This window comes from Solea solea, chromosome 10 (genome assembly GCF_958295425.1).
Source record: "Solea solea chromosome 10, fSolSol10.1, whole genome shotgun sequence".
Taxonomy (NCBI): Eukaryota; Metazoa; Chordata; class Actinopteri; order Pleuronectiformes; family Soleidae; genus Solea; species Solea solea.
In genome coordinates, this window is record NC_081143.1 from 27773453 (window position 1) to 27798633 (window position 25181).

Consider the following 25181-nt stretch of genomic DNA (forward strand, 5'->3'; position numbering starts at 1 on the left):
AGAAAAACAATCTGCACATGCATGGGGCGTGAGCAAATTTTTGCTTGTAAATCGACCCACTTTCAGACTGTAATCTGCCTTTAAATGAAGAAAAGTGAGAAGAATTACAAACATTTCCACATTCTGTGAAGGTGATTTTCACTTGTGTATTTTTACATGAGCGAATCAGAGAAAACATTGTTGACAAAGTTTAAAGTGTAATATCTTATTTTGATTGATTATTTTGAGTTTTCCCTTAAAAACTAGGCTTTTTTTCTCTTTCGTAAATATAAGTCAAAGGTCACGGTGGCTCTGTGGCGCAATGGACAGCGCGTTGGACTTCTATGCAAAGCTCTGGAGAAGAGATTCAAAGGTTGTGGGTTCGAGTCCCACCAGAGTCGAGATTTATGGCGAAGTGTAATTAGGTTTGTGACCAGAGAATTTCTGGGAAAAGCTCAAGGGCTTGGGTTGCCATGAGCAACGTCCCCAACTCTCAGTGTGTGTGTTCATCATCTGTGGTCTTACACGCTTTTAAAATCAAGTCAGCTTCGTTGACTCCCAGAGACTCTGAGCTTCCCTGGAAGTGTCTTGCTTTGTAAAACAAACACTTATTCTTTGCTGTCTCACAGAGATAAATTGTTTTTTCATTCATTGGTTAAGTTCACTGTAAAATGGCGAGTTTGCGCTCATGACACGTCAGTGACGACACTCTGAACAATCAGTGGAACTTGGAATTATTGTCAAGACGCAGTCGCCTCTGCAGTCGCCTCTGGTGCTAACAAATCGAATTCTTCTTCTTCTTCACATTTTCCCACTTGTTGTGGAAACAGCCGGTGAAGTGAGGAGACGAGTCACCTCTGAAAATAACGTAGTCTTAGTTCTGACTGTTGCACAACAGGCATGACCTCAGCGCGCTGAACTCTGTGAGAAGGAACTTCTGCCTCAGGTCAAATGTGATCCAAAGACCACGCAGTGACGCCTCTGACGTATCTATAAATGAGAGTGTAAATATAGAGACGAGTGTAGCTGTAAGTAAGAGTGGGTTTCATCTTTGACCCCACAGGGGACGGAAGCTTTGACACAATCACAAAGCACTGACAGACTTTTAATTTGCCTCCTTCGCTCCTCTCACACTCAGCCACTTTTGCTTTTCGTTCAAAGTAAATTCACTTATCACTCATATTATAATAAAGCTCTTTATTTTATGTCTCGGCAAAAGTCTTGTTTGTGGACCCAGAAGCAAACAAACCAGAGTGATCGAAAAGTGAAAGTTTGTGTGAAAAGTTTGTTCTGTAAACAGGAAACAAACAAAGCTACAAAACATCCTGAAACTTAAAGATCATCTCTCTTCTGACACTTTTAAAGTGTTTGTTATTATTATTAAAATTCTATTCTTTATATTTCTCATGATTTGAATAAAACTTCTCTGTGTGTGTCTTGGCCAGGACACTCTGCCAACAGAGATTCTCTAATCTCAGTGAGTCGGTTAAACAAAGCTTTAATAAAAATAAAAGAAGAAGCTCCTTAACCTGAAACTTAACGTTCACAAAACCTAATCCTGTACCTAACCCAAAAACCAGGTCTTAACCCTGAAAAAGCTGGAGCAGTCGAGATGTCCTCACTTTTCTAAAATGGCCTCACTTGCTTGTTACACACACACACACACACACATATCACAAGTAAACTATGTAAACTTTATTATTATTATTATTATTTCTTGTCTCTGCTCAGATAAAAACAAGCCTCTGTTTTTCACACATTCATAAACATTTAAAAAAACAACACAGTCGAGAATCTGTCGTCACACCAGGTTTTATTTGTGTCACGTCTCACACGACACACAGTTACTTAGTTACATGCGTTACTTTAGTTACATGAGTTACTTTAGTGACATGAGTTACTTTAGCGACAAGCGTTACACTAGTTACGTTACATGAGTTGCATTAGTTACATGAGTAACAGCAAATGTAACGTAATTGAACTAGCATCAGAGTAACATTACTCGCTTCAGTTACATTACATTTGTGACATCAACTACATAAGTTACATTAGTTACAATACATTCATTACTCCAGCTCAGTCACGTCAGTTACAATTTTTTGGAGTATCAGTTACATTAGTTACGTCTATTACACAAGTTAATTCAGTTACAAGACTTAAAGTATTCCAGCTAAATTAATCAGATTATCTTAGTTAGCTGATACATTGAAAGTTACATTTCTCACATTTGTTACTTAACCCACTGTAAGTTACATCAGATATAGAAGTTACATGTAACATATCTATGTAACATGCTCAAACACATGTAAGCTAACAAATAATTAGGTAACATTCATAAATAGGTAACATTCATAAATAGGTAACATTCATAAATAGGTTACATCCGTTGCTTCAATTACTTAAAATGGCTGCGTCACTGACAACAGATCCCACCTGAGTTCTTGCAGAGTCGGTCGTCCACCTGGTGCAGACTTCCATGTGTTTTCCAGGTGTTTTCCAGGTGTTTTCCAGGTGTTTTTCAGACGAGAGTTCCTTCACTTTGATCAAGTGGTCCTGAACATTTCACAAACGTGCTGTTACTACTGTTGAAGTGTCGAGAACCACTGGACCCAAGGGGAATGAATGTCCTGTCAGTAACGTCTCTGCGTTCTCCACCTTATAACCTCGCCGGGAACCTGACCAACCGGTGGGGGTGGGCAGAGGGGAGGGGCCTGGCCACCTGCCGTGCCATCTGCTGACACACCCGGGCCGAGTTCAGATGGACCTGCTGCACCTGTTCCTCCGCTCTGCTGGAATTCAAACAGCTCCACCTGAGGTTTCCACCTCCTGAACAGCATGAACCGGCCCGTGCGGCCGCGTTTATCTCGGGTATCGTCTGATCAATGTGTGAACTGTTGGTTTCTCTTCTCTCTATAATATCGTAAAGGTTCTTGTTTTACTATGTTCAGAGACTCCAGATAATGTATGTTGTGATTGGGTGAATCCAAGTTCCCGTTCGACTTGAACTTGGGTTTCCCCAAACTATCCGCTGATGACGTCACAAAAAAATGATTGAATTTTTATGGAGGATCACACAGTCTACCATCAGATTAAGTTTCATCTGGCCAGATTACTGATTTGGCAGCAATTTAAATGCAACATGGCTCAGTTCCACTGAACAAGTTCAGATATGTTTAGATCAGTTTAAATAAGATGGTAACAGCTATAAGTAGTTGAAGTTGAAGTTCTTCAGGATCCAGCAGATCAATATATAACCATTTCAGTTGGTGGTTTATAAAACAACGTCTGTTCAGCAACCGTGAGCCTTTGAGAAGACATCGACAGATTCTTCTCACCACTTATGATTGTGCTTTTGGATGTTTGTGATACAAATGTGCCGTCATCTGAGGAACATGTTACAACAGCCTCAGATTGTTGCCTCTTTGTCACAGTGTGCTGTGTCTTTATCTCTGACTTCATCTCTGTCTTTGTCTCTGTTATGTTGTTTGCAGGAATTGGGTGTGTTCAGGTGAAGAGGAAGTTAAGCAGGTTGTTGCTCGGCTTCATTCCTTCGGAGACAAACCTGCTGCTGATTATTATTAGCAGCAGCAGCAGCAGCAGCATCACACAGCTCAGATCCCTCACACCTGTCGCTTCCATTGACTCTACATTTCACTGTAAAACAATAAAAAACAAATATTAGTAAGTTCCCCCCCGTTCAACACAAATGACACACACCTGTTCACACCTGTTCACATCTGTACACATCTGTTCACACCTGTTCACACCTGTTCACACCTGTTCACACCTGCACCTGCCACGTCTGCGTCTGTTAAGGTAATAAATCGAGGAGAAGCGTTGGCAGAGGTTTCAAGTCAACTTTATTCCTATTAATAAACATTCTAAACCAACCAAGGGTCAAAGTGCTTTACGAGGTAAAAACAACAAATGGAACTCAGTAAACTATGATTAAAAAGTAGTAAAAAGCGTCTAAGGGAAGGCCAGGAAGAGGAAATGGGTTTAAAACAGTTATTTAATATGTTTAATTGTGTGAGCACAGTTTAAGTGGAAAGTGGAAGCTGAAGCTGCTGTTCCACCTCTTTGTATGGAAAATATCCGTGGAATGACCCTTTACTTCACTTCCCTTTAGTGTTTACTCTTGTTTCACAGTTTTGAACTGGATTATGATCGACTTATGAGGGGAAATCATGTGAAAAACACAACTTTAAACCACGTCTTTGGTCTCTCAGAGTAGACACTGAGAGGAGGTCTCACTCTGATGGTACTGTACTGCACCAACAGGTTGGAGGAGCTGAACCCACCTCACTGGTTTTATTTAATAATGAAAAACAATAAAGACATGATGAGCATAGCAATGACTGCTTTAGACCATGGACTTAAAGTTTATCAGTGTTGTTGTTTGACTTTAACTGTAACAAGCAGTTAAACAGGTGTACCTAATAAAGTGGTTGGTGAAGCACACAACATTTAATCCAGTTGCTATGTCCAATAATTGTTGGAGCACCATCCACTACACATTTACTTATAATAACAATAATAATAATCTTAGAATTTGCAGAGATAATAAGAGATTAAACATAGGAGATCACATCAAGACTAGGGTTTTTATTAAGAAGTGATTTAAACAAATTCACTGAAAAACCTCAGATACTGTAGATCTGTGGTTCCCAAAGTGTGGCTCGGGACCCACAAATGGGTCGAGCGGGATTTTCTTTGGATCCCAAAACGTGTGTGCATGCATATGTTTGTTCATCGTGTGCAGAAAGTTCCAAGGTCCAGAAGCCCTGAAGGCAAGAGCATAATCCCCTTTAGATTAAAGTAAACATTAAAGCGCGGACGACACTTTCCCGCCCCGAGGATCTAAGTGTGCTGTGCAGCCTGGTGCTGGACTCGCGTGAGCGCCAGGATGAGGTCGACGTGATGTCGTCGGGTTCAGTCCAGCGCTGCTGTTTTGTTGCGAGCGCAGACATCGCGTACCAGACGGGCCTTCGTGTTTTCAGAGCGTGTTCAGGAGGACGGGGAAGAAAACGAAGCCAAATGTTCCTGTCAACATTTACCACGTTAGAGAAGAGAAAGGGAAGAAGGTTAGGGGTCGGTCGACTGAACCTCCTGCTGTGTGTGAGTGTAATGTGGGGGAACTAAATATTCCTGTGGTTATTCTCCCGGAGGGAAAAGACGAGTCTATGAAGTGTGTAAGCTGCTCAGAATATGAGTACAAGCGTGCATGTGTGTGCGTGTGTGTGTGATTGACAGGCCGTGACGAGGTGCCTCTCATTCCCATCTGCGCGCTGAACTTCCGATCTGATCAATCAGAAACTTCCGGGATGGGAATGTTGAGGAAGCAGGAAAACACGACGCGCTTCCCTGGTTTTACACAAACGCAGACAGACAGACAGACAGACGGCTCGATCGGCAGACAACTGCTCGGTGCTCTGATAACTCTCGCTTTACTGCGGTCATCGTTTCCATTTCTGTTTGAATCTTCCTGCAGAAATCCAAGGGCCCCACACACACATGAAGAATCTACAAAAAAGAACTTTTATTTTATAAAGCTCTGGATGTCATGAGACTCAGTTCTCCTGCCACCGCCATGTTGGCAGGAAACACTTCTGAGAAAAATAGGACTGTGTTTTTCCCATCATGCACTGTGATGCAGGAGCTTCCGATGCTGATTCATCTCTGTTTTTTGGTGCATAAAGTTCTGGATGTCATGTGACTCACTTTGCCTGCCACCGCCATGTTGGCAGGAAAATCGCCTTTTCGTGCCACAACATAGAGAACAAAGGTCAAAGGTCATAAAGTCTATGTATTGAACGTGGATCCCACTGTAAACTCACTCTCCTTCAGCCAGGTCACTTCCACCCAAGTTTCCCGTCATTCATTTGAGCAGCGCCACCGTGAGGAGACATGAAGTAGCAACACCCCGCAAGTAAAACTGACCGGTTTTCTTTAGAGTGCCTTAATTTGTTAATTAAAATCTATATTTTCACATTGCATGAGGAAGGATAAAGACATATAAACATATATTTTATAATAGTTGTTTAGTTTTTTGCTAGTAAGACGTGAATAAACACAACATTTCCCTTAAATTTCCACTTAACTGCCAACTATTATAGCATATTACACATTAGTAGGGCAACATTAGCGGTGCATTTCTCAGTTTGCTCACTAGGGGGCACTGTAGCTTTAGTGTTGCGTTACTATGTTGGTAGAGAGACTGGAGAATAAAGAGTGTTGTTGACTGACACGGCTTCGTCCACCTCGTATATTACAGCTAGTTAGCTGGACTAGCTGGACAGCTAACTAGCCCTTGTGTTAATAAACTTTTCAGTTGTTTTTTTTTTTGTGTGGAAAACTGTCCTGTGTGTGACCAGAACATTCTGTTCCTGACCAGATAATAAACTCACAGCTACTGAGGTAACTTTTGAACCAGCTAGCAACGGCCATGTGTCGCCATACATGGTTACACACTCTTGTTTTACTCAGCAGAGCCAATGGAACAGTATGGTAACCATGGAAACTAGCGTTCCTTGTTCGCCGTGCAGCTTTAAGTATTGATAAGTTAGTTGGCTCAAATGTACAGGAGAGTTGACAGGACCAAAGGTCAGGGAAAAATAATCAGAAGAAGAAGAATCAACGTCGCTGATGCACACGGACACGTCACAGCGAGTGTTTCAGGTCTTTCAGCCTCAGACACTCTGGTCCAGGCAGAAACTTCACTGACAGCTGGTCCCTCCTGATTCACAGGTTACTGGAAAAACCTTCTCCTGCAATAGAGAGAGATGCCAACAATCAGAGGTTTTGTGAACGCACGTTTAAAACCTCGGGTTTGTGTTTACTCTTAACAACAGCGGGTCGAAGGTTTCAAAAAGTGTCACATTTAGGTTTTTAAGGATTAAAGAGGACAATTTACATTAAAATGATGTTCATGTGGCAGAAATTGAAGATAAAATAATTATACTTCATTTTTTTGGCACTTAATTGTCTAAATTGTTGTTTTCAATCACCCCAAAATTTGCCTTTTTTTATTTATACCAGTGCAACATGATTTGTTCTGCACGTGTGTGACGACTTCCTGTCCAAACAATTCTCGGTAGGGTCAGGGATTTTAAAGAAAATAATGTTTTTTTATGTTTTAAGTAAGTATTCTTAAGACAAATACATGTTTTTTGTCATTTTAGAAGTTAAAATAAAATAAAATATACATTTTTATGCTATATTTTGTTTTCGTAGCCGGTTTCCTTCAAACACAACAGTTACTCTCACGTAGCCCTGCTTCCTTTCAATCTGGCCTTCAAAATAAGAGCCACTGACGTTGGTTTTTACCACTTCCTGTATAAACTTTTTGCCATAATCCTTCAGTCGTTATTCTTACTGTTTTACGTGTTATATAGGCGGCCATTTTGGACCACCCTGTTTTTACAGGAGCCCACAAAGGACAAACTAAACAGCTTTTGAGTTTTGCTGCTAACACACTAACAGTTGATATTCATCGAACTCCAACAATAGAAGTAGCTACATTTTGCACACAGTAAACCTGGATTTGTAGCTGTTGTTTTTTTGCAGAGAGGTTTCTTAAAGTTCTTAAAGTTGGTGTTGGAACATCGTGGAGCACTTTATGTCCTCGGCTGGCTTTTTCCCCAATTACTCCAAAAAGACGACAGTTGAGAAGGAAAAGCAGAGGATGTCTTCGATGTACTTTCGGGCACTTTGAGCTGCAGGAAACAGCATTTTAAGGTATTTTGTACCTTTCAGGCACGAGTGCTGTATTTTGGACCGTGCTGAGGAGGTGATCGGAGCTCAGCGTGCTCTGACCCGACCGTCTATTTCACTTATTCCTTCCATCGCTGTAAATCCACTCTTAGCCAAACACTCGGCGAGTGAAGCGCCGAGAGTGACCCCGCTGCCAAAGCTCTGGGCTCCGGCCCGGCGCGGAGGAAGAACTAATGATCTTCAGACCTCGATGGGAAAGTGAATTTCTTTTCCTGCCCTCTGTGTCACTGGCAGTGTTTAGCCAACATTATGTGAAAGCAGCAGCTTCATCTAATCCTCCCTCATGTGACACTAAGCCTCTTTCACACTGAGTGAGTGGCTTTACTCAGGATCTGTGAACCCACTGTGGAATAAAAGAAAAGGTGATTAACATCATTACCGGTAGTTTTTCTTTTTCTTTCACCCGCGTGTCAGAAAAAGTGATGAGTCATGGGAAGAAAAACAACAACAACAACAACAACAACTGTCTCTGTTTCTCTCACTTTCATTCACGCGCAGATATACACGACGTTTACTTAGAAGCGCTTTAAAACACACAGTTTTTGACAGAACTTGCAAATAAAAGCGGGCGTTTGTGCACATGCATCACTCTTATCTGTCTGTCTGTCTGTCTGTCTGTCTGTCTGTCTCTTGACTTGACAGGTGACTCACTAAGGTCATGCATTCACTGACATGGATGTTTGTGAGTTTACATTGTAAACTGTGAACGTATACATGACAGCAGTGTTTAAAAACCTCACTAAATTAATATATTGTGTGTTTTGTTTACTAATTTCTAGGAGATAAATGTGTTATTGGATCATCAGACAGTGGATCTCAGATACATGTCTCACTACCACAACAACAGAGGGAGGAATTTGGGATTGAAAGAAAGAAAACTGGTAAAAGTTTGACGTCAAAGTCACTTCCTTCAAAAAGAAGAAAGGCCCTGCTGCACTGCACTGACGTGTGTTTCTGTTAATCACGGCACGTTTTTGTGGGTAAAAGATCTGAAAAATACAAATGAACTGCTCAAATTGAATCGTAATTAAACAAACACAGCAGCATCATCATGATGTTAAAGTTTATTCTTCACTTCACCAAGTGGGAAAAAAATGTGTGAAACAGCCCTTTAATATATGACATGTATGTTTGACAGTTTAGAAGAAAGTGTTTCATTAGCAACAGAAACAAAGCCACACTTAACTTGCATTTGTCACGCATTCACCCTGTCATTTGTCGGTGTGTCCACACGATGGCAGCATTTAGCTGTTTTTTAACAGAGCAGTTTTGGGCCGCAGCACATGATCATTGCAGCTTCTTTGTGAAAATGTTTTGACTTAAATCACATTTACATTAACACTTAGTGGAGCGGGTTCATGTGAGAGTGCACGTGTAGACCAGCAGGTGGCAGTATGTGGTCACACTGGGGCAGACGGACAGACATCACAGACATGAGAGGACACATTTGCTCGGGGTCAGGAGGACGTTTAACCCGGTCCCTGTTGTTGTGTGAGTGAGTGTTTGGACACTCAGTGTCTTAAAACACTTTCTCCCCTCGTCTGTCCACAGCTCGACTCACCAGCGAGTGATGGAACCTCTCAGCAGACGTCAAAGTCTGGGAAGTGTTTCTTTTTTTGTTATTTATTGTTTTCAGCTTCCAGAAACACGTTGATGTTTTTAATTTACTGCAAACCCTATTTATATATATATATAGGGGAATATAACATATGATATAACATATGTGCACGATGGACACTGTCCTCTCATGTCATCGTTCTTCATCACAGTTCAAAGTTCATACCTTTTCCTCGTGTTCTGAGGAAAATCAACAAAAAAACAACCTGCAATTTCAGTTATGACTTTGAGAGAAAGATAACAACAATAAATAATAGAATCATAATAGAGAAACTGACGGTTATGTGTTTGTTTTTCCAAATGTTTGGAGTTTTTTGTCTTGTTTTTAATGTCTTGAGTTTTCTGACCTCGAGTGCATCTGCATGAGTTGCCGTGGGCGACAGGGTTTGTGTTTTTAGATTTGTACGCCAGTAAAATTTGACCTTGAATAAAATGTTTCAATGTGATTTTTTTTTTTTTTTTTTTCATCAAATTGTTTCATGATGTGTCAAATCAGACATAACCCCGTGGTTCTCAAACTGTGGTACGTGTACCGGCAGTGGTACAAAGCAGAGGAATTTTGTAGAAAATTAAACAAATAAATAAATAAACAAAAAATTCACCTCATGCCTCGCTCCATCTTCATCTAATGTCACCACAGCACTGTGTGAGGAAGAGGAAGAGTGAGAATAAATCTGCTTCCTGTGAAAAGTCTGAAAAATCCACCACTTTGCCACGGTGGGGCAGGGCCGGCCCAAGGCTTTGTCGGGCGCTAAGCTGCTTGCTGGTGAGGGGGGGCACTTAGCCACTTAGTCCATTTATGCGTTGGTTCAGCTCCTGCACCGCTGCTGTATACACACAAACGCTCCCTCAGTCAGATCTACAACAACAACAACAACAACAAGTTACGTACTGCAGCTTTAAAGCAAAGATTTGATTTTCCCAGCTGTAACAACAACACAATTTAAAGAGTGTGAAGTTACTTCAAACCCACTGTGTCTCCACTGTGACCTCCTGCTGACCCTGAGCACAACATGTATTATATGTAACTGCGTGTGTGTGTGTGTGTGTGCGTGTGTGCGTTGCTCGTCTCCTCTGGTTATGAAAACACCAGAGTCTGCCAGCGTGGACAGACTCCTGGTCTCGCTAATATTAAATCTCTGTCTCACTGTATGAACTCATTTATGTCGACTTCTGAGCCACAAATGAAACGATCAATCACATCGTGGGACATGAAACGATGTAAAGAACACACTCGCTCGCTCACGTTGGTCCGCGGTTGTTTGCTGTCGGGCTCGGGCTGCCGGACTCCACGGGGGCCGGGGGGGGCCGGGGGGGGCCGGGGGCAGGGGTTGGTGTGGGTGGTTGTCATATCAAATGTCTGACATGTTGATTCACTGTATTAAACACGTCGTACTTATTGAAGAACTCGCTGCAGCCTTGAACAACGTCAGGAAAAATGCACACGAGCGGAAAAACTGCAGAGTAACAGCGTCTGTGTGTGTGTGTCTGTGTGTGTCTGTGTGTGTGAGAGTCGTGATGGTCTGCACACACGAGAACAACGACTTTACTTCAGAGAATCTGTAAAGGTTTTGTGCACTTTTGACTTTTTATTTACAGGGAACCGGCGTTTTTAGAATTTAACCCTTTGTGCTCGCGCGGCACGAATCAGCGCCACAGGTGCACCCTTTTTAAGTTGATGCGGGAAAGATACACAACTCCTTATATGGACATTGTGGGGGTGTGTTTCGTGTTCTTACATCATGTGATTCCAAAAAAAAGTCACAAAAAAGACAATTTTTCATTTATTTTTGTTCATAAAAATGAGCAAACGAACAAATTCAATTTGATTTTTTTGTTGTTTTTTTTAAAAATGAGCTCATCGTTTAAAAATATAAATTCCTGATTGCTTGTTATTTGTTTATTGGCAACATATTTGTGATCAATAACTACATGATCATCCCATCTGTTCTCCCTGGATTTTAACACTCGATAAGATATTGACTTTATTGACTTTACCTGTCCTTTAATTATCATCATTTGTTTTGTTTAGTCTTCTGGAGCTCACGGTCTTCCAAGTGCAAGGTTGTGGGTTTGATTCCTACATGCTGATGTGTCCTTGGGCAAGACACTGAACCACATGGTATGACGTGTATAAACGTGGTTAATAATTCCGTTTAAATGAATCCTGAATCCTAATCTGTATCCAGATCACCGTGTGAATGTAATAATGAAAAAACCTGCTTCCCGTACGTTTGTGACTGATGCTGCTCACAAACACACGGACAGAGAGACAAACTTCCTTGTTGGAGGTAATAAAAATATCAAATATTGAGATCAGGTGAATCTGACGTGGGAGAGAAAACCTATAGAAACACGACGATGTGTCAGTTTCATCACTGTTGTAATAAAAGTATTAAATGAAGTGGAAGTGGCCGCGTGCTGTGATTCACGGCCGTTATTAAAAAGTCCGTCTGCCACAGAAAAATGTGAGCAACACACACCGAGTGCAGGCCACGGCCGCGTCACTTCTGTTTTAGCAAACATGCCGTCATTGAAGGTTTTTAATAGTCCGAGGTCAGATGCAATATACAGAGATATTACACATACTTCTGCTTTAAATATCAAACATAAAACACTTCAATTTTATGAGAGAGAGAGAGACGTTGTGTTATTGTTATAAGACTGGTTGTTATAGTTACAACAAGAATAATAATAAGATGTTTTAATGTTGTGTTCTCACTTGCACACACACACACACACACACACACACACACAGGTCATAAGTCAAAAGGCCTTGAATGGCAGGAAGGGAGTGGACTTGTTCATTCTAGACTTCACTGTAATATATGGTGTGAACTGCTTTCGCTGCCACTGAGCTGAATCTACATCGCTCTCTCTCTCTCTCCCTCCCTCTCTCTCCCTCCCTCTCTCTCTCTCTCTCTCTCTCTATCTCACACTCACACACACACACACACACACAATCACAGAGTGCAAACATTTAATCTTCTCATCAGCAGACCTGGGCAGCTCCGTTAGTTTCCTTCCCTGCAATGACATGACTTAGTCTTAGGTGTGTGTGTGTGTGTGTGTGTGTGTGTGTGTGTGTGTGTGTGTGTGTGTGTGTGTACACCTTTACTTCCTGGAGACTAAAACAAATCAAAAACAGACCCATGAAATGATATTTTCTTTTCTGTCTGAGTGTGTGTTCACGTCACCAGAACTGCTGCTGTTTTCACTGTTGTCTGAATGAGACTTGTTGCAAATATTTGGTCGAATTAGCTTATTTTGAAATGTATTTATTTTTTAACTTATTTTGAGTGTTTGGGTTAGACAGACAACATGATTTTAACAAACCATTTGAAAAAAAAAACAGTTTAAAACAGTGTTAAAGTGGATTAACACACACAATAACCTCAGTACATATATATATATGTATATAGTCATAGTCGACAGCCAGTATACTTTATTTAATACTTTACATGATACAAAAATACTGATCACAGTGTACTTTTTTTGTTGCAAAAGATGGAAACTGCAGAGGTTGAAAAATAATGTTTAATAAATTATATAATTCATATCTGACATAAGAATACAGAGACATAATAATTAATTAATTGATTAATTAATTAATTAATTCATATAAAAACCAACAATCCAAAAATATTTTAAAAACTAATTATTTTGACAATATTTTAAAAACAAGTGTCGAGTGTTGACGTATTTCCAGTCTTTCCTTCAGTTCCCGGCCTCCAGGATCGCTCGCTCGCTCTCGCTCTCGTTAAAAATGTCAGTGCATTTCCCGCCTTCAAATCTCCGCAGTTTTCTCTTCCACGCCCTCAAATCACTCAGAAAATTTCCCCCAAGTTCACCAGCGTCCGCACACTTTAGCTGCCATCGTCACAGCCGACGGGGAAACTCGTGAAGTTTCTTATCTGCTAATTAGCGTCTCATTAGCTCGCCGTGCGTTAGTCCAGTCGTCTCCAGTGAGACGGTACGCAGCGACACACCTCCTCGCTGAAGAAGAATCCTGGTTCACACCTTCGCCTCCTGACCTCGCAGGGAGGCCTGAGACAACTGTGGCAAGAAAAAGAGAAAAACAAAACAGAATTTAGCTTCACCGCTAACCGCTAACCGCATCACTGCGATACTCCTGCTGCCTAATGCTCTTATTTGTCGGGGTGTCACGATCTCGACCTTTGAAAACAAAATGTGGAATGGAATGTTTAACCACGCCCCCCAGTGTTGTGGTTGTAGCCAGACTGCACGTTAGCTCCTCCCGCTAACCTGAAGCTGCTGCCAACTAGAAGCAGCCACGGCAACTGCTGATTTGGGGGGCGACACATCGACCCAAACTCAAAACTCCTCCCCCGTCTCCATGAGCATCATACGGCCTTAGACGTAACACAGACAACTCTTCTGTCATCATTTGGAGCAAAAACATCAAAATTCAACTCACGCTAAAGTGATAACTAGCGCTAACAGTGTTTGGTTTGTCGCATCAGACATGTGACCTTATTGAGTGGCGGGAAAGTTAATTAATTTAATTAACGTACAGGAAAAATCTTACAAATCTTACTACAAAGGTGTTTCCTTCCATGTGTGGTCATGTTATTGGAGGTCAGAGGTCAGATTTAGTGATTGCTGGACCTTCAGCGCATCACAGAGCTACATGACTCTCTATGTTTATGTTCACAATCATGTTGCTAATGTTTAATGTTGCACAATCATGATTTAAATCGTGTATCAGTCACGACAGCATGTAGACAATCATGAGGGGAATGAAATGACATTATTACATCATTGTGACATAAAACCGGTGTCTAAGTCTAAAAATGGCCGACCCATCTGTGCTGAACGAGAGAGAAACACGACGGAGAATCGAATCGTGATCTTCAAATCGAAAAACAAATGGATTTGGAGAATCGTGACACACATTCCTGTTTTTGTCTTTTATCTATACAAATATGAAATATCCACATTTATGTGCAGGAAACAATATTTATCGTGGTCGTATTTGTTGGAGCTGATCCTCATGACTTCATTATGGACAGAGTCAGAAAAAGAGATTTTTTTGCCCCTGGAAACATGTTGAGTACATTTTTTGGCAACATGCCTAGTAAAACACCAGCGCCGGAGCGTCACACATCGCGCTTGCAAAGCTGACTTCTTGACCCGAGCGCGGCGCGAAAACGGAAAGGCAACAGAACCAAGTGAATGTCATCCTCTGGGGACCACCAATGTCTGCACACATTTCACGGTCGTCCATCTCACGGTTCAATTGTACACGGAGGTGGACTGACTAAATAACACGGACGTCCCTGGAGTCAAACTGCTAACATGTCAAAAACACACACGGATTGGTTTGAGCATTAATCCAAGAACTGGATACCCGCAGTGTAAAGAGTAGGAACATAATCTTCTGGGGAACATGACTCATTTGCCTCTTACACAGGTAAAAAAAAGAATTAGTACCAAAAAGCTAACATTTACGAGGGTTTATTGGCAGAAAGTGAATATAAGACCCATAAATATGTTTATATAAGTGTATAAACACAGTAAAATAAATGCTGTTTGATTTTTGTAGCCTCAGAATAATGGTGCGTTCCATTTGTAATCTGACATGGGATTCCAACATGGCTTCCACTCTACAAACACTGCTCCTTTTAACTGTTAATAGCAATTCTGTGGTATTTGTTTCATGGTAAATCAGTCGTACACATAGTGCTGTTTAACTTGTTAAGTGCAGACACGTTGCTCTGCTCTTAATGTGTGTCGCTAACAATGACGAGCCTGATCTACGTTTGTGTGATTGGTCAGAGAGTGTCGTCACCGAAGAGTCACAAGTGCGACGTCCGACACAAGAATCAAAGGCAACAATGTCCAACTGTAGATAAAAATTAAAAAAGAAAAAATCCTGAAAAAAACCTGTGACAATCTCCAACATTTAGCAAAAGAAATGTTTAAAATGTGAATATTTAACAGAGGAGTCTGGTGTATTATTTTTCCTTCTCTTTATTTCTGTTTGTTGTCTTTCATCTTATTTCTCTTCATATTTCCTGAACCCGGGTTTGTCGACGCACTTTGTCAACTCTGTTTTCACAGCGTGCCGCATAAAATAAAGTTATGATGGTCTGATGTGATCTGCAGGCCGCAGCCAAACACTGCCACACATGATTGAGAACCTTCACAAACACTAATGCGTTCCCGGGGTCAAAGGTGAAAACTAAGGTTTGGATTTCACCGCAGTTAAAAACCACAGTCTTCACACGACTGGGTGATTAACAGACATTATGATCGTCGCGAGGAGCGGATCTGTGCAGCTTCACGCGTGAGCTCTGTTTTACAAAAGCACCCGTGCACGTCCTCGACACCGCACAGGTTCTGGGACTGCACTGCTGCACATGGAGGGACACGCGGTGGACGACGGAATACTTGAAGAGAACCCGTGATGAAATGCACAGAGGGGCACGGAATAGACACACTCAGACTCCTTCAAACACGCACAGAGGTGCCAGATCCCAGACACTAGATTCCTACGGCTGCGTTATACTCATAAATCACCCTCAAACGGGGTCACAGAGGGTCAGAAGTGGGACAGGATGGATGGATGTGTGTGTATGTGTGTGTGTGTGTGTGTGCTTCCTCCTGTGCAGGGAACGGAAATGGTTAAGTGACAGCTAGGAGAAGTCATTAGCACACCGAGGTCTTGTATTACACACCAGTTTCACTACGATAACCGCCTTCCTACCACCACCACCACCATACCAGTGTGTGTGAGAGAATGGGGGGGGGGGGATTTGGGGGGCCTCCGCGGGATGATGCAACCACTGAAATACAAGAAGGACTTAAGCTGCCAAATGTCCTAATTCAAGTGATTCAGGCGACTCCACGGCGCATAAATACTCCAGTAACTCCACACACAACAACATACACGGCTGCACATGACAACATGACATGAAAATACAGCCGTGTGAAGGAAAAATGTTTGGTTTCTCCATATAAATGTCCACGGAACACTTGTTTTGATCTACGGGTTCTTTTTCTGTCTCGTTCTCAAAGGTCTGTCCACAGAATAAAGCACTTACCATTGGTAATAATGACAGTTATAGCAACTTATGTGAAGACAAATTCATATTCTCGTTCAGCTAATATCAACAATTCATTAAATCAAACTTGTCAGTTATCAGTGTCCTGAAGCCCCTCCCTCCTCACCTGCATGTAGCTTGATGGAACCTCCGTCCTTTTAAGAAGCACTTGTTGGGCGACTCGTTACATTCACAGGAACACGTTGTCCTGTTGAGGGGCTGATGCCGTGGACACGTCTTTGTGCACGTGCACTGACAGGTGTCCCTGTTGAAGACGTGGTTGTGCGGGCAGGACGGAGTGGGCGGGACGTTACACGCGCACTGGCAGGTGGCGCGGTCGAAATGTCGGTTCGGGCCGCAGTCCTGAGTTGGATCGCCGCGGCGACACACGCACTGGCAGCTCTCCATGTCCAGCTCCTTCTCTGCGCTGCACACGTCTGCCGAGAATACGTCTGCAGAGACAGAAGACAAGACAAAGGTCTCATTGGAAGGAGTTTGAAGCACATGATTGACTGTAGTTTCATGTACACAGTTACAAAGAGTTCCTTTCTCCTGAAAGTGAATTTTGACTCGTGCTGTTCCCACATCTCAGGCTTTAACTGAATTGAGCAGAATAACTCAGATTGTAAGGAATTCTGGATGTGTAGGTACTGGAGTTGGAAAGTTAATCTCAGTGTCATCGGCATATCGATTGAGCACAACTGATGAAGATAATTCACAAGAACTGGGAGCAGAGAGCATTTTGATGAAAACCAAAAGAATGAAGCACATTGACCTCAAAGATAAACACTTTCTTCAGTCCCACATTTAAAACACATAACACCACAGAGCGACTAGCAGCGCTGAACACACATCATACGACTCCATCAGATTCTCAGATAACACTTCACCAATGCTTCAGGTCTGCCACAATAACCAATTATTAAAGTGTAAAATATACATTATATGTCACATTAATATACAATAATTAATAATATACAAATTTCACTCACTATGTGGATAATTACAAAAAATTTATTTTTTTAGCTTCTTAAATGGGAATATTTCATGGTTCCTTTGCTAACAAGGAAATCATTCAAACTGAATTATATCAACATTTTTCAAAACTTTCTGACACTTTACTGGATTCATCGAGAAATAAATTGTTGATGAAGGGAATCAATAGTTGCAGCCACAATTAAAATCAGTTACCACTGAACCAAAACTAAATTAAAGGTCCAGTTTTTAAACTTTCATTCTGCAGCAATTGAAGATAAAATAATGATGCTTCATTTTTAAGTCTGTGTTAATCCACCTTATTGCATGAATTTTTTTTTTTATTGCCCCAGAATTCTGTATGTATGTGTTTGTGTATGTACTGTATGTCAGTTTTGCGACCACCATGTTTTTTTACAAGATGGAAAAAATAATCAACATTTGGACGCTAACTGAAGGCTCCGTACGTGAAGAAGTGCATGTGGATACAATTCACACACACACACAGTACCTTTTAAATGAAATTCATGAATGATTTTCCACTTAAATCAGAAGGCGAGACACAGAGACAGCTGTTTGCAGAGTCTCCCTCTCTCCCCTCGCTCACTCTCTTTAAGTGTAAATAGAATCGTGGCCACAAGTTTTAAATTTTACGAGCGTGAAAATCGAGCAGGCAACCAAACTAATACATGTTCTGTCTGTCTGTTTTAATTTCCTGTTTCCTTTCAGCACAGCGACAGACACGTGACTCTGCTACTTTTCAGTCGATGCATGAAGCTTAAACAGAAGGGGAGGGCAGACTGACATGTGACCTGACGTCACGACGGTAAGAGTCAAGTTTTCAACCAAACCATGGAACAACAAACCGGACAAGGAATGGAACAGCCTTACAAAAGCACACGTTCACAGGAAGCATCAGACTGCTCACACTGTTGTGGTATTCACTGTGTTAACAATATAAGTTACACTGTCACGTCATAAACAACTCTCATGTGACGACACGTTAAATATGAGTCTAGTGTTGTTTGTAGATTTAGAAATAACAGTTCAGTCATATTCCCAAAGGAGGGGGAAAAAAGGCCTTAATTATGCAATGTCACATCGTGCTGATGCATTGTGGGTAAGCTGACAAGCTTGTTTTTTGATTCAGTGTGACAGTCACTGGCAGAGGTCAGCACTCTGCGCACACACACACACACACTACTTGGGACAGTGCACTGTGAATGGACAACCTACACAAGAAATGAGGTTTTACCCTCATCAGGTCCAGGTTTTGGTCTCCATGAGGACGACTGGTCCTGACAAGGTCAGTGTTTATGCCAGAAAAGTTCCTCCTACAATAACACACACACACATATTCTTTCTCAGCATTCTTGGTGAAGAAACTATGAGACATAATAACCACTTACCCTAACCTTTACCCTCACAACTAAATGCCTGTCCTTAACCTCTGACTTAATCCCAACCTAAACCCAATTCTAACCCTAAACTAAAGGTTTTGAGGACCACACAAGGTCAACATGTCTTCACAAAGACAGGTTTGAATCAAAGTTGGTCAGAAACACAGAAACACACTTCACATCAACAACCTCACGGCGTCTTCTGTTACGACTGGAGTGAGGAAATGTCCTCTCCTCCAGGCGGAAACAAATATTTCGTTTCTCGTTTATACAAAGGCCACATTTTGAACAATAGTGAATATTTTTTAATAAGCTCACAATCATTGTTCATGGTGGGAACAACAGTTTCACTGATGACAACATTTCGTGCCTTGTGGTGGTTTGGTTCATTTCTTCTTTTTTTTCCATCTTTGCTTTTCCACCCAGATTTCCAAAGGTCCAGTTTGTGACATTACATTATTGTTGGCAGCACTTGTTTTACAAGTGTATGCTATTTTTATTGCAAAGTGTTGCAGCAAATGGTTTACACGTGAAGTAGATGTAGCCAAAGACAGTGGCTCTTATTTTGAAGGCCAGGGTGAAAGGAAGTGGTGGCGTATCTTTGTGCACGCAACCATTCAGCTACACCAATAAGTGTGTTTGTCTACAGTGTGTAATCACTTAAAATCTAACATCAACAAGCCTGAGTTCATGTGTATGCTGATGACAACATACTGTGTGACTGACTCTGACACACGCAACGTTAACTTTAAGACGTATAAACTGTCTGCTGTAAACTTCATTTGGGTTTAAAAGAGCCTGGAGTCCTGTTACAGTTCAAGTGGAAGTGAAGATCACTCTAAATCTTCTTCTTCTTCTTTGGGCTTCTTCTCTCAGGGGTTGCCACCATGGATCATCTGCCTCCATCTCCCACTAAATACTTGACAAATTAGCTTCTAGAAGCTGTTTTATTTGGAGTAAATGTTGCTTAACCACTGCATTATTTCCTGTATTTCCTTTAGGACTGTAACAATAAATCGAGTATGAATTGATTACGAAATGAATCGGCAACAATTTTGGTACTCGAAAAAAAAAGATTTCATTTATTTTCTGCTGTCTTTGCTCTACGTAACAAAACAAATCGTGAAAACTTGAATAATTTTGGCATGTGAACAACAATTTTTGACACTTTATGGAGAAAATAATCCACAGATTCATCAATTATGGAAATAATCAGTAGTTACAGCACTTAATTTTAAGGTTGTATTGAAGTGAAGAACGACCATGGTTGCTAGTATATGTACATTTATATATGTATATTTAATTCTCATGGTCACAAAATAATGATCTTGTTATCCCTGGATAACAATCATTTTCTCATGTCTCAGTTTTTATTCAGTTAGATATATATCATGAAATTACCAGATATATGATTTTGTGACCATGTGAAAAGTGGGAACTGTTTTGTTTTCCAAAGATAACACATTCATTTATCACTTTATTTTATTATGAGAAAACGAGCCAGGTTATTTGGAGATAACACAAAAATACACCGTAGCCAGGGACACTTTCAGCTTCTGTAGTGTTCTAATAAAAATCAGTAATACATAACTTTGCTGAAACCACAAGATGTTGAACAGAGCTGTACATGCAGCACTTGTTTCATCTCATACATTAATCACCACATGAATTTTTTTGAGGTGGCATGGTCACTGTCCGTGGACCCGTTCTTAACGCTTTGTGAAGAAAACACATTAAAAAAAAGCACAAAAGGTTTGTGACCTTTAATCACCAAAATCTCATCACTTCATCTTCCTGTTCACATGAACGCTTTGTGCCAAATCTGAAGAAATTCCCCACAGATGACGTTGAGATATCACATTTTATGAAAACGGGACGGGCAGTCGACCAGAAAACCACGCCAACAGGTCACTGGCTATCGTCAACGCAGAGACATTAAAATAAATGACTGATATTCTGCCAATAATACACATGATAAATAACAAGAAACTCTATACAGCACGTCTGAAATTGTTTCTTTCCAGTATTAGTAACTATTTTGTTCAAACTCCAACTCACTCTCTCTGACGTTCTCGGTCTTGGGCTTAATCCCATTTTACCCCCATCACTAAGCCCGATGCCTCCATTTTGCACGTTCCCGTGCCGCTGGAGTTTGTCCTGATTGTTGTTGAATTAAGTCGGCAAGTCGCCGTATTCCAAACAGAAATAACGGGCACTTCTTTTCACCATTTGCCAAAGCATTGTTGCACTCTCTGCTGTGGAAACGTCTGCAGAGAAGAAACCGTCGTCTCGTGTGGTTTCACAGCAACCATACGTGACGAGCTTCACCGTGCAAAAGTATCGCTGGAAGCGGCTCTCGTTCATATGGAGCTCCTGAATTTAACGTTGAAACTCGTGTCCGGCAGCGGCTCCATATTGTGTTGTGAAACCACACAAGACATTTTCTTCTCTGCAGACAAGTGATAAAGCGTCGTACAGCTCCGATTGTCCACACACAAAAACAAATGTTTCCCAATAAATTCCTGTCGTGTCCCCTGTGAACACAGCATAAGAGATAACCAGCTCTTTAAACTGAGAATGATCTTAGTTAACCAAAGATTAACCAAAGCCAAGGAAACAAATTCCTGTCGGTCCCGATCTGGGCCTTTCCGACAATCGTGGGTGTCTCCAGGTTTTATCCTGTAGTCTGAGGGTTTAACACACGCGGTTTTAACGTCATCAGAAAACATCAGATCTGATTTTAAATCGTTAAGTATTAAACATGTTAGATATTCAGTGATTGGGGGCGTGAGCAGAACCTGCGATAACCAATGAGAGCAAGGTGACCGGGAAAGATGTAGCGTACTTTTGTTTGGAACCGTAACTTGTACAAGCTAAGTTGATTCTGTCTTCTCAGACATGAATAACACACTGACAACTCTGACAGTCCACCGCTCTATTAGGCAAAAGACGTCGTCTAATCTGTGCTTTCTCAGGATTAAAACATTCAAAAAAGTCAGATTTGAAAATCCTCTAGTTTGGGGCAAATCCATCTGCAATGTGAAGGCGACATTTGTGGCAATCTGCAGTCTCACCATTAGAGGTAACTCATTCTTGCATGCTGGATCTTTAAGAGATGGATTCTTTTATCTGTTTACTTTTTTCTTTTTTCAGAAAATCGAATCATAAAAGTCATTCTATTTCGAGGAAGACGTAATAACCTCATGGCTGTTTTACATTTATCTCATCGGCCTCTTGGGGTTTTTGTTTTGGAAACTAAGACTCGACGCTGAAACGTTAAGTGTCACAGATCATTTGTTTTGCTCCTTTCATATACTGTGGAAGTGTATTAGTATGTGTGGAATCTGCTACTCCGGGCCCTCCACATTCTTCTGTTTCTCATGTGTTTACACTTAGTCCTGAGTGTTATTGTAGCTAAACACACACACACACACACACACTCACACACATTCAACACAACATAGTCATAAATACTTGTTGAACACATGAACATTCTCCTGTCACAAACACCGACATAGAGAAAGATGGTCTCTACTCACAGAGTGTGTTTGTTTCAGTGTGTTGGTATGTGTGTGTGTGTGTGTGTGTGTGTTTTCTCACTGAGGCCTCGGGGACACGTGTCAGGACTAGGGATGTCCCGATCCGATACTGATATCAGTCCAATATCAGCCAAAAAACGAGTGTCAGATTATATCAGTGCCCGTGATCAAGTGGGCTCTGCGTGTTGGATGCATGTAGAGTCCACATGATCACAACAACAACAGCGTGTCTGAGGTTGTTAAATCAGAGGCTACGAAGCCGCACTACGAGCGCGAGTTAGCCGTTGAGGTGAGCTGCTAAAACAACTATTGTTCTCTGTTTAAGTAATATCACTTGATCAAGCCTATTCTAACATTCCACACTACAAAATAAGTCATTAAAGTATGTATGATTCATGCTAATATCGGATCAGTATTGGCCAATACTCAAGGCTGCAATATCGGCGGTATCGTATCGGAAGTGAAAAAGTTGTATCGGGACATTCCTACACACACTACACACAAGGACACACACTTTTATGTGGATTCATAGAAAGCAGTGTTTCATTTCTGTTTGATTATTATCCTGACAGAAGTATATCATGAAAATATTGTAGTAATTGTTTAGAGAAATGCTTTGATATATATTTTTAATTCAGTATAAAAAGGAGCTTTCTGTCTGTCCTTTGATCTTTTATCCATATGTTTTCAGGAAATGCGCACAATTACAAAAACATTACAAAAACATTACTGGCATTACCCAAAAATGTAAAATGTAGGATTAAAATTAGAAAAAATATTTTGCAAAATTTTGTTCTGTTACAAACAGAACATGTGTCACTATCTTTAGTGATCAAAATGTTTTTGCAAAAATGCCAAAATCCTGTTATGTACTAAATAACAGACAGACTCATTGTGAGATAATATTGTACATCATTGACCCATCGCGACCTGCAGCCTGTAAACACTCACCACGCTGCTGTTTGGACGACCTCGGAGGCAGGAGCGGTGGTGGAGGCGTGCTGTGGTGAACGTTGGCTGCTATGCTAACACACCAACACAGTCTGCTGCTCCAAACCTGACCGGGAGGACACGTCCTGTTGGTTATTGGACACCTTCAATACAGACAGACAGACAGACAGACAGAGAGATAGAACACTGTCAGTGGACATGTGAGATCTTTGTACTTGGTTAATATCAACATCTCCAAACTCTCACTGCATGTCATCAGATACTGATGCTGGAGTATATATATCGACGTTATAAATAAAGAGAGAATTCAAACATCCAGCTGTTCGCATGTTTTAATAATAACAGAAACATGGCTTAGAATGCTTTATGTTGATGAGTAGATGAAGAAGATTGTGTGCAAACAAATCTCATCAAAGACTTGACTCTTGGGTCAACGTCAGATAAGTGGAGCAGGAGACTCGCTGATATCCTCTTTGCTGTGTTAACACCACATGACCTCTGTGTTTGTTTTCTCTGGTTAAAATTGTTCCTGTGTTTTCCTCCTGTGCTCTTTAATCATTTTTCACCCTTTCATGTCTTTTTTTTTTTTCCCACACAGACACAGACTGTTGTGTGAGGACTCAACTACTGAGATACTACGACAACGACTCACTACTACTGGCATTACACAGTGCTTAAAGGCACTTATTATGAATAGAATTACAAATCATACATACATTTCCCAAGTTAACTCAAATCTGTTATTTAGTATACAGGAAAACACTTGTAACATTAAAGCTAAGATGGACCAAGACCCTGTCCCCTTTACTGAACTATATTATATTTTACAAGAAGTTTAGAAAAGTGCTAATGAACCATGACACTTATGACACTGTTTTTATCTAGTTATTTTATTTCAGAGGTGCACTTCATTGGAAAAACTGACAATGTGATATTGTGACCTTCTGTGATGTAGTTGAATCTTTCGAAATTTAAAAAGAAAATGTCTTTTAGCAGATTCCCCTAATCACCCATTGATTAACGATGTTCAAATAATTGCGGTGATCGAAAGGAATAATTGTGTATCATTATTCTCCTCTATGCAGATGATAAAGTCCTTTTCACACAATGACACAAAAAAAGGTGGAAAAGGAATTTAAACCATTCTGTCTTGAACTTAGCAAAGAAGAACTAAAGTATTAAATAAACTGGTGCAGTTGACACATTTGATCAATTTGATCTACTTATTGTATGTCCATGTGTTGTTTAAATTCAATGCTGCCTAATTTGAACAAAAACTGCCACTGTGCTGCTCAGACTGTGACACCGTCCAATTTTTTTAGTACGGAAATTAATTATCAATTCTACAAAAATGAAACAAGCAGTGCATTACAAAGCTATATGCAGTATATATACTGTACATATATATACTCATTATAGATAATGATAGTCCATATGTGTAACATCCACACAAATGCACAGAGTTCTGCTGTCAGATGAATTTAAGTGAGAAAGAAAACACAAATAGGTTTTGTGTCAAAGCAGCAGAGAGTGATTCCCATTTCAGTCCACGATTAGTGCTGTTGCGCTGACTGTGTGAAACTCAATAGTGAGCAATGTGTGTACCAAACATCTCTTCTTTGTTTCTTCTCTTTCAAACTGCTTCCAGAACCTGGACATCCCTCTGTTTCCAGAGGACACGAGCCAAAGAACACACCGTGAACCACTTCCTCGCAGGTTCCCAACTGTCACACGTGCGCGCGCGGACAGGTCGTCCATCACCGCGCCGCTTCACGCAGGTACACGCATGAAGAACATGCACACATTAAACGGGAACTGCGAAGTTAATCAAGAGAGAATCTGGAGAATGTTTCCCTGAAGTAACACCCATGTATACACAC

At 41.0% G+C, this 25181-nt stretch overlaps 1 protein-coding gene and 1 non-coding gene across 2 annotated transcripts in view; one reads left to right on the forward strand and one right to left on the reverse strand.

The window, feature by feature from the left end:
• Positions 1-287: 287 nt before the first annotated feature.
• Positions 288-380, forward strand: trnar-ucu (transfer RNA arginine (anticodon UCU)). The gene is made up of 2 exons: positions 288-324; positions 345-380. It is a non-coding gene; the product is annotated as a tRNA-Arg (tRNA).
• Positions 381-12786: 12406 nt separating this feature from the next.
• The window catches only part of vegfc (vascular endothelial growth factor c), a 36719-nt gene continuing 24324 nt past the window's right edge, over positions 12787-25181 (reverse strand). The window contains exons 5-7 of the mRNA XM_058640803.1: positions 23302-23444; positions 16564-16888; positions 12787-13425 (exon numbers count right to left, since the gene is read on the reverse strand). Coding sequence (XP_058496786.1) covers positions 13317-13425; positions 16564-16888; positions 23302-23444 — 577 coding nt within the window. The 3' untranslated portion in view covers positions 12787-13316. The remainder of the gene's footprint in view (positions 13426-16563; positions 16889-23301; positions 23445-25181) is intronic.